The 11,371-nt window shown below is 37.2% G+C and overlaps 2 protein-coding genes across 2 annotated transcripts; one reads left to right on the top strand and one right to left on the bottom strand.

Moving 5' to 3' along the window:
- Positions 1 to 250: 250 nt before the first annotated feature.
- Positions 251 to 754, top strand: OCT59_009675 (uncharacterized protein; the record flags this gene model as incomplete). The annotated part of the gene is made up of 1 exon (XM_066132521.1): positions 251 to 754. The coding sequence occupies one exon, from the start codon at positions 251 to 253 to the stop codon at positions 752 to 754; it is 504 nt and encodes a 167-aa protein (XP_066000160.1).
- A 10,179-nt stretch (positions 755 to 10,933) lies between these two features.
- OCT59_009676 (uncharacterized protein) lies at positions 10,934 to 11,167 on the bottom strand (the record flags this gene model as incomplete). Its single annotated transcript, XM_066132522.1, has 1 exon — positions 10,934 to 11,167. One exon carries the CDS (start codon positions 11,165 to 11,167, stop codon positions 10,934 to 10,936), a length of 234 nt encoding a protein of 77 aa, XP_066000161.1.
- Positions 11,168 to 11,371: the final 204 nt, after the last annotated feature.

The raw sequence follows: 11,371 nt of genomic DNA on the forward strand, positions 1-11,371 counted from the left end.
TATAATCTAGTTACCATCATATAGTTTTATTACCACCATACAATTCTATTACCACCACACAATCTGAAAAAATTAACCGAACAAGAAATAGGATTTTAAAGCCAACGGAGCCAAAAAAGGTAAGGAAATATTAACCCATCCAGGAAACCAGCCATGGAGTCAATAGAGCGGAATAGCAAGGCAAGCAATTACCCTTATACCGAGAAAAAATGTAATTGAATAAAAGATTCATATATAAAAGGTTTACAAGATGTCACAATACAGACCATCACTAAGACGTGTACTAGGTCAGTTTGAACTCAACATAGAAGAATGGGTAAAGGAAATAATGTGGTATTTAGATATAGCATATTTAAAAGCTTTAGATTCCGAATTTAGCAAAGAAAGTATGTTAGTATCTGGATTAGAAGAGCTAGTAGAAATATTTGATGAGATGTTAGAAGGTGATGATATATGGATACATCCATCACTTTTATCGCGAATAAGATATTCTATTCTACCAGATGAGATGGCAATATATGAAAGATTTTCAGATATCATTAAGAACTTCTCAGAGGATAAAGAATTAGCATATGCATTATTAGACTTAGTAGAAATATTATCAAAAAAGAAACCTACAACATTCAACATTATAGATTACAATATACAAAGAATATTCACAAATCCTAATGATGAATATAGAAATGAATTCAGCATCTACCATATTAAAGGAGATGAAGATATGGATGAAGACACAGATGAAGGACATAGATGAAGTAGAGCAGAATGAATTCAATGAATACTATCAGAATCTTGCACCGACCACCGAGAGTCAGCTAGATAGGCTAAAAAATGAGTTGGCTATAACTCTATGTGACGAATGTCTTATGCCAACAAGAAGTCAGGAATGCGATTGCTGGATTTTACAAATAGAGGGTTTTTAGTTCTCAGTGAAACCATTTTTTTTACCTCTCACAATCTGGAATAGGTGCATCACAAATAAAATCCCCAAAATCATTCGGATTAGAAAACAACTTCTGTAAGAACTTATAAACCATATCGGCATCCAATTCAGTCTTAGTGCCAAATATATTAACCTTACCAGATTTAGGCCAGATATGTACCCGAATCTTTGAAGTAAAGATTATAGCAATTTTAGAATGAATATCACCTGCATCATTCTTAATATACTTTATCGGAAAGGGAAGAATCTCACGAATACCATCTATAGATTCTAAAGCATATGCTAAGGTAGAAAGATTAATAAACTTATCACCCCAATATTAATCACAAATTTATAATTGCGTAGGAGAGCCTTATTTCCACCCACAAGTTCTACAGAAGAAAATTCAGGTAGGGAACATTCAGAAAGGTAACGTAAGAAGATAGCAACAGGATCAAAAGACCCGAAAACTTGTATACTACCAGATTTAGGAAAATAACGAATAGTATGTACAGTATCAGCTAAGATGATAACAAACTCAATGCATGCATTAAAAGTGCTACCATCCCCTGTACGTCGCCGTCTATTTAATGGATTGTCAGGTGTACTTCGTCTGCATCGCCTCTCACCTTTTGGTTTAGACAAGTACTGTTCATAACCCTCAAAAGCTTTATGAATAAAGTTGCTATTAATGGCAATAACATCCTTAGTAGGTTCAAGCTTATGACCAAGCACGGTGTAATCAAGCCCTTCAACATTGATCTTAAATTCAGTAACAGTAAGAGATGGAGTAAGTTCACTAAAAGTAAGCATGTCTGGTTTTTTCTATTGATAGAAAAGAAATGTTCAAATTATTTTATCCTAAGAAAAAATCTAATTAAATAAAACTTCTTCATCAATATCTCATATGAGATACCATGACAAACAATAGCTTACCTTTCGAACTTTTAGAAAAGATATTCAAAACTTCATATGAAGGTACTTACTCCCGTTGGCATTATCTTTGCAATTATGCATTAGTGTGTCGAAAATGGGCTGTAGTAGCAAACTCTCTCCTATGGGGTGAAACAGACCTTTATAACCTCTATAATATTAAGGAGTTCCAAATGTACAAACATCTCACAAAACCAGGGACAGTATGTGGAAAATATATCAGAAAGCTTAATATGGATGGAGTATTATTATGGCCTATCTGTATTGTAAAAATGCTACAAGCTTGCCCCAATATCCAGGAACTTAGCATAATAGATTATCAATACTATGGTGGAAAAGGTGACGTTAGAGATTTGCTAAGTGAAATCCTGCATATATTACCAAACCTTCAAAAGCTAGATATCAGATATAGTCGATATTTTAAAAATAGAAATGCCATTGAAAAACTCATAGAAACCCGTAAAGACCTAGAAATCAGAGTAACATGGCAAATGTAATATTTGTAAAGGCTAATCACTGCCAAAAAATTTGGGCACTACCCTGTTACTGCCCGTCACTGCCGAAAAAATTTGGGCACTACCCGTCACTGCTGAAAAAATTTGGGCACTGCCCTGTCACTGCCCGCCACTGCCCATCATCGCTGCAGAAGTTTGGGAAACACATGGATTTTTCCTAGCAAGATGACGCTTTAACTTAGAGGGAAAGTCAAAACTTGCTCCACATAGATGACAGGTTAATCTTCCTCGAGAGTGTGAATTTTTTTTAAGTCGATAGTATCCATCTGCAAGGAAGTCACGTTAGTTTTCCGTTTATGTAGAGAAATTGGAATGGTAATTTTTTTACGTGATGATAGAGGGATGGTCAGTTGCCGATTTTGGAAATCTAGAATGACATTAGCACGATCAATCCAAGGTACACCCAGTAATAAAAAGTCCTTATCACTCTTAACAACCATGAAGTCATCTTCAATTTTTTTAGAGTTCTCCCCATCATACACAAGAATACCAAGACCATATACTGTCCCAATAGTATCAGATTTTGTCGCAACACCACTAAGGTCAGGAGCATTACTTCTATCAACGTCAAGATTTAGGCGCTTTACAATATTGTTAGATATCAGAGAACTATCAGAACCAGTATCGAAAATTGTCGTAGGAATAACTAAAGATTTTTCACTCTCAGGTGCGACTACTTTGGTCTTAATAGTGACTACATCACTAGCAGACTTGCGGTTAACAATTCCAATACCTGCTATAGAAGACCATAAGTCATTATTACATATAACATCATCATTTTTACGGATTAAATTTGCAGCCATACTATTAGTTACAACCGAAATCATAGGATGAAGGATAGATGTGAAAAGGTCCTTAACATTATCCCAAACTTTTTCACGTGTTTTTATTGAGGGTTCTCCTTTAAGCTGACTGAGTACTGGTTCTTTATAATTAATGAATTCAGCATTCAGAGCATTGTAAGCAGATATAACAGTCTCTTTTGGTACAGCATTAACGAAGGATTGAACCAGAAGCTTTAAGAGTTGTATAAAAACCTCAAAGATAATACGCTGCCTTTCAAGTTGTGATTTTTTCTTATCAGTAGGCTTTTTATCTATACGTTTCCTTTCTGTAGGCTTTTTTTTTAATCCATAGCAGGCATGTCCAGAGTCTGAATCACTATCAGAGGATTCAGAGGAGTCAGAGGCGTCAGAAGAGTTAGAGGAATCAGAGGAGTCATGTGCATAATTTGTTTTCCTCTTTCCCTTCTTAGATTTTGGACAGGAACTCTTAGTATGACCAGATTTTCCACAACTTGAGCATTCTTTGATTTCTTTGGTTTGCGTGTACCTGAACTTATACCAAATACCTGATTACCACGGTAAATATGGTCAGATGGTAAATTTTTATTAAGTTCTGTATCAATAAATATTTCAAGATCACTAAGGGTTACTTTACTTATATCGATATCTCTTGGAAGACCTAATTTATATGCTTAAAGCAAGTAATCTCTGAAATGATGTATCATTTTGAGGACTTGAAAATGGACTAGAAGATGGTACTGGTACTGCAGATGATCTAGCCGTAGTCATAGGAATTTTAGAATTTATAAGATTCTCAATATCCGCTAAAGTTGGACCCTGGTATGTAACTATAGGAGTAGGTGGCATATCTGTCCTGTATTTCTCAACTTCTTCCAATTTATTCAGAATAGATGCAACTGAATTTTCTAAACCAATACGTCGCGCATCCAACTTATTTTCACTGGAAAGACCATTTAAGAACTGTTGCCGTACTAATTCATTCTGATTTACCTCTGGAAGAGTTGGATATGCAAGTCTAACCATTCTTCATAATTTAGAATAGAATCGGCTTACAGTATCACTACCTGAACAATAGCATTAAATGCAAGCTTGACTTTTCAGATGTTATAGTAGGGAAGTAATGCTTAAAACGATATATTAATCGTCCAATACGTATTCCAGATCACAATTGTACCTCCATTATTAGCATTAGGATTATTAACAGCTATACAGTAGGACGACCTCGACTATCAACCAATCTTCATCCCATACAGTATGATCAGGTATAAAATTAGCACCAGTAATAGTATTAACTGCAGCTGCTTGTCCATGTAATACATTAGCCCCTCCACGAAATTGATTTGCCGCTACAGCCTGTATAGCGCCATTATTCAAAGCATTAAAAGCAGCAAGATTGGCCACACCAGTATTATCCAGAAGATTTACACATTCCCAATTTTTTCCTTTGATATGTGTTTCATACCAATCTCTAGCATCATCTTCAAATAAAGTTTCAAAGATCCCATGAATCCTAACACGAGTCCTAGCATTAGCAGCAGGATCAAGTCCAGCAGACTCACACCATTGCCTGAATTCTTGAAGCCAAAGTTCTGGATCTTCACCAGATGTCTCCTCTAAATTTTTTAGGTGCATATCCTGCCATTATAGGTTGTTGTATTACCGGAGGGTTATTTTGTAATGCTAGAATCTGTTGATTCAAATTATTGACCTGATTTTGCAAATTTTGGCCATGATTGCGACAGTTTAAAAATTGCCCTCTCCATGCTCGAGCTTGCTGAATGATACCATTAGCCCGCCTTCTACTTCGCTCTGTTTCAGTATTATAGCGCTGTAATAATCTATGAGCATTTCTTCTACTCTCATCACGTTCTCTCTGGACATTAGCTAGTTGGATTTGACTGTTAGCAAATTGAGCCTGGATGTTAGCCAATTGGATCTGAAGTATTTTGTGTAAGAAGCTTCCAATGTTGGCGATGACGCACTTCATTTGCATATGCATCCTCATAAGTACGTCTTGTTCTCAGTATAGTAGCACGTGTATTATTAAGTTCTTGTCTAAGATATTCTTCACGGTTATGTGCATCATCTAACAAACCTTCAAGTCTATCCTCCATATTATCTTGATCTTCTATAATATTTCGCAACTCATTAGCATATCGGATAATGGCATCAAGACTATCATTTGCAGTGTTAAATAAATGATTTATATGAGGGTGTGCTGCTATAGTTGTACGATCAAGGTGAATACGAATACCAGCTACACTATTTGCTATAGTTGTCCGATTATTTAAGATTTCTGTAATAGGGTCAGGGGAGGAATTGCTGCCATGTTTTTCCGTTGTCTATTAGCAAGTTCTTTTATTCGATCTTTAAGTTGAATATTTAGAGTATCAACTTCAATCAGCTGACGTTCTAATGCTTGAAGCCCTTCCTCCTTTAGTGATGCCGTTTCTAATGCTTTCTTAAGCTTTGCACGCAACTCAGCATTTTTTTGCCTAAGTTCTTCTATCTCAGATTCATGACCCTCGATTACACCATACAGGTATTTTATATATTGCTCTTGTGATTGCAATGTATGTGCAAGCTTTGTAATCTGTGTCTTTAACGATGTATCTTCCATTGCCAGTTCCACAGATTTTTATAGACCCCAATTTTAATAAACAAATCGAACAAAATTATATCCTTCAACAAATCTATTACCATCCATGTGGATATTATCGTACTCCTGAAAAACTTTGGGCTAAAGTGCAAGCTGAGGGCCATGATTTTAACATATCTGATATTACAGAGTGGTTGCATAAACAGGCTATATGGCAAATACACTCACCTGTACCCAAGTATGTTCCACAGGTTTCTTTTAATAAGATCACACGACCAAATATGTATCATCAAGCGGATATCTTATATATGCCCTATGATACTGTAGATAGAAAGCTGTATAAATACTGTTTGAATATTGTAGATGTTGCCAGCCGATATAAAGCTTCAGTACCTCTAGAAGATCGCAGCTCTGCACGTGTTGCTAAGGCATTTAAAAAGATTTATAGTAAAGCAGACTGCCCGCTTATTTGGCCAAGAGTTTTACAAGTAAATGGGGGATCAGAATTTAAGGATGAAGTTATCCGATTAATGGATGAAAAAGGTGTACGTATTCGGGTGGGTACTACTCATAAGAGTCAGGCTATTGTTGAACGGTATAATCGAACTTTAGCAGAAAGGCTATTTAAAATACAGGATGCAAAAGAACTCCTTACAGAAGGTGTGAATACTGCCTGGGTTAAGAACCTTCCTGATATCGTGAATGAGTTAAACAATTCTAATACTCGATTGCTGGGTATGTCTCCAGTTGAGGCAATCCAGAAAGATCAAGTGTATGCACTACCTTCAAAGATTCGGAATGATAGACCTGTAGGTGCAGAAGAAATACGTTTACCGGCAGATTCTCTTGTGAGATACTTACTTGATAGCTCAGATTACCGAGGTAGGAGACGTGCAACTGATCCAATATGGTCTACTAAAGTTTATACAATTGAATCTTCCACAGTTGTTGATGGGCAGCCGGTTATATATAGGTTATCTGATGGACCTAAAAAAATATTTACTCGAGAAGAATTATTAGTTGTGCCATCTGATACTATGCTGCCTCCTACTCATATATTATATTAATTTTCAAGTTGTGGTATCCTATAGTCACCATGTGCATACATTGTGATATTATCTTGTGCAATCCATTTTTTATCATCCATAGGAGATAACCCAACCTTCGACATTTCTATAACATTTATGGCATGTCTGTCAGATCGGATTGCTCTAAAGGTAACTGTATCATTATGTTTAGGATCGAAGAGTGCCTTATTATACCGCTCGTGGTGGAATTCTTTTTTAACTACCTTTGAGGGAACACCCTTAGCCTTACGGATACCATGTTTTGGATTAGTAGTTTCATCTCCTACCTTAAGAATGGAATATATTTTGGGACGAAGGCCAATAAATTCTGCTATAACTGCTCCATTACATTCATCCTTAAATTTTCCTGGGATTTTCATGTTTATGTCAGCCTTGTCACCTAATGCTTCTCGTACAGGGTGATCCTTAGGATAATCACTAAAGTCGAATTGGTCTGCCATATCTATAAGGTCTGCATTAATATCCTCAGTTTGGATTTGTACGAGGAGTGAGTCTGTGTCTGTATAACATAACTGGATTTTTTCACCATAACGTACCTTAAGAGTATCATAGTAGAATTGATACATACAGAGCTTTGAGAGGTCAAGTACACTCATACCCACATATGTTGGACGGTTAAGCATTACCTCCACTTTTCGTCGGTGGATTGCAACAAGATTTTCTGAGAATATTTTACGACCTTTAAATGCAGGATCTGAGGTAAGCTTTTTATATTTCTTGGGATGGGTTTGGGGTTGTACTACTGAGACACGTACACGTTTCCTGAGATTTTCCATAGTTTTACCAAATACACTATTATTCATGAGTTTATAGAAGTCCTTCTCAAAATCGTTTTTAGTCTTAGCACGTTCGGCGGTGTTAAATTCTATGTATGGTTTCATCCATGGAGCCTGCTTGAATTTTATAGCTTCATAGACCTTCTTGATTACTAAGCCTTGGCTAACATAATACTGGAGATTTCTGTAATGAACTACATATTCATCCTTATCGAATAGGTTGGGAATGAGCTTATCCGTGGGTGTGTATCGTTGTCCTGAGCGTGCTATTATTTCCTGCTGCTTTTTACTAAACCATTCCTTCTTAACCTTCATTCGTTCTGGTGCAAGGGGGTAATCTGTATGTTGTGAATGAAGGGCTTGGGGGTACTCCAGTTTGACTTTGAGAATATATCCCTCAGAAGAATCGTCTGGTATTTCGTTATTTTCTATTTGCCTTTGAATGTTAGATAACTCGTTCTCCTCCTTTACCCAGTGAAAGTTACCTGTAGGTAAGTATTGCAACATGGCCCATCCATATAGGTTATTTGCATCTAAGTATAGGATAGATGACTTGGGCTTTTCTGCGGTCCATTTACCTTCTCCCATATCTGGGTTATTTGCACGAGCATATCGTTTACTTACCATAGAGATTCCACCACGTAATCCTTCGTTCTACCATCATGTACATATCCTGGTCAGTTATAAGATCCAATCTTCGCCCTGTCATGAAGAATAGTGCATCCCATGCAAAGCCTGGTGTTGAATAATACCAGAGAGGATCTAACCCATATTTTTTCAAGGCCATTTCTCGGAAATTCTGAAATATATCGGCTAGTAGAAGGACGTCAGTTTTGAGATAAATGTCATGATAATCTTGCATTGTTTTACATCCTGCTTTTTCCCATACATACTGTGCATATTCGTATTCTTTATCACTAATGTGGGTTTCATTAAGTTTGCTATAGAATGCTCCTTTAGGTGGTAAACTAGTTTTCTCGAACTTTTTCCAGTCATCCATGTATTCATACGGGTAGACACCTTTCTTAAGATAAATCTCGAGTAATTCAGGTGGTATTTGACTTCGTGTTATTTTAAAGTTTTCGGGATGTGCAAAGCATCTACCTGCATCAATTCGCCATAAGTGTTGTGGATTACTACATTCTTGTGCTCTACATTTTTCTGCGCCTAGGTTGGATGCTAATTTGTCGAGACTTGATTTCATGAATTGTAAGCTGTCTATAAATCGGAGGGAACCTAACTTGAATGCCATATACTTTTCCATGTTATAAGGGATAGGATCAATATCATCCTCACATTCCATTGCACCAATTCCTTGCATAATTATATGTCCATCATATCCTGATAAATTGTGAAAGATTACTGGGATATGCATTTCACGAGGTTTTATGGATAAGTCAAGATTACATCCTCTATGTGCTGCACCTCGATACCTTCCTGTAATATGGCAGTGGTCTCTTACTTTATTTCCATCTAAGGGGTTATGACATATCCAGCAGTTTATTGCATTATCATAACTTGCTTGCTCTTGGGTTGTTAACGGCATCATTTCCATTGGGTTTCTGAATTCATTACGGATTGCTTCAGCCTCATTTAGCATTTCGATTACAAATTTTTGTGCTGCATTTTCTCCTGTAAATATCTTCTGTGATTCACTTACACCATCATATCTTACCTTAATATACGAGTATGAGCAGGGGATTTGCTCTTGTACTTTCTTGGTTTTCTTATCTTTGTCTTCATCTGTGGGTGGTATGTCCATTACTAGGGCTTCAAAGTCTGCAACAAAGTAATATGGGACTTGCATGCGGCGTTTCCAGTTTTTGAATTCATATATATCATTTCCTTTCTTTACTGATGGCATTCGGTCTGCTTGTGGGGTTTTCTTTAATCCTCGACATATTGCTACATGTTTGTCATGAATTTCTTGTTGATGCGTGAAGTGGGAGATACACCATCGGCAGACAAATGTTGCATGTCCATCTTTTGTACGTTTATTTACTAAACGGCTCATATTCTTAATCCAGCAATAGTGCTGCTTTTCCCCGTTACTGATAAGTACTAAATCTATTATTTTACGGCTCTCTGCATCATCCCTATCGGTAACATATATTGGACATAGGCGGTGGTCACGCCATTCACAGATGCAGAGGGCAATAGTTGAGTTCTGTCGCTCAAATCTTCTTAGAATTACCTCATCAGCTTGTACTGGAAATTCGATACCTTCAAAGTTTAACTCATTTACATACTCCTTATACTTGGAAATTCTTTCTGCGTTCTTTTCTACTGGATGTAATGCTGCTAGGATTGCCCACTGGAAGCATTTGTCATCATCATTAGCTGGATTTACTACTCCCTTTTTCGTGGCAAGATCTTTTGGGAGTGGTATATGTCCTGCTCCTGTGGGTGGTTGGAATTGCGAGATTTCTATAAATATTTTTTCTACACGATAGAATTCCCAACCTGATCCGTAATTTACATAGTCTTCTACTTTCTGCATGATTCTTGCTAATGCAAAGTTAAATGTACCATTAATATCTGTTGATGGTAGGATTGGCATATTGCGAGTTTTAAATGGTATGTTATATCTGTAGATATACTCTACTCCATCATCTTCACTAAAGTTACCATCTCTGAATAATCCTCAAGGTAAGAATCTAAACGTCTTATTGTGGCAAATATTCCAATTCTTACTTTTATTGATCCCAATCGATTTCTTTCATCCCGAAGAATATTCTGGATTGTTTGACTGTGTGCTGTAAGAAATGAAGCATAGTCATGCTCTCCAGGTGTTCCTATAGCAATATCAGCCGTAAAGTTTGAGTCTGTTAACTCCTTTCCTATACGTACCTGATCACGACGTTCAAAGACTACCTCATAATGTGGGTCTGGGTCAATTTGCATCATGCGGGTTATCTCTTCATTGGTTACCGCCGCTTGTGCTTCACGGATTTGGCAGATCTCATCCTCATATTCCTGCAATTTTGCATTTGAGCGGGGATATGGGATGGACTTGACAGGTACCTGCTTGAGTTCAGCTAGAACTGATCGGATGACTTGTCTGTGTTGGGCACTTCTTGCTTGATGTGTTGACATCTTGTAAACTTTTTATACTCCTCTTTTATTCAATTACATTTTTTCTGAAAATAAAATTAATTGTTCGCCTACCCTATGAGGAAAAAAAGAGGGAGACAGATTAGATGTCTTCCTAAACTATTCCTCACCATCTGAGTCATCGTCATCTGAGTCACCGAACACATCCTCGTCCCGATGTATTCTCTATCCTTAAGTAACTTATAGTTGTAAGTTACAACGGCGAATAGCTTCTTTTACTATAATATGCTCTACTGCGGCATTTGTTCTCTCTTTACAAGCCTTTTGATATGCCTCCCATTCAAGTTCACGGAGGTCACAATTTCTATTACCCTCCTCCTCTGATCGACCAAGAGCATCATTTGCTTTTTCCTTCTTTTCTACTGCCCTGTCATATGCCTCCTCGGCTTTCTCATTGCCGCTTCCAAGAGCCATTTCTAGTTTAGCTTCAGCTCTCCAGATTGGGCTGACTTCTAGAAGATGCGTCCCGAAATTTCTACTTGGAATGTATTCCAGGATATGGCCCACAAGTTCGGGGATTACTGATACTGCGTACGGGGTTTGGTGGCTTTTTAGGATTTCCCTATTGATAGCCGTAAGATCGGAGACTGTGCAGCCGAAGATTATTGCTAACTTTTC

Source organism: Rhizophagus irregularis, chromosome 18 (genome assembly GCF_026210795.1).
Source record: "Rhizophagus irregularis chromosome 18, complete sequence".
NCBI classification, from domain to species: Eukaryota; Fungi; Glomeromycota; class Glomeromycetes; order Glomerales; family Glomeraceae; genus Rhizophagus; species Rhizophagus irregularis.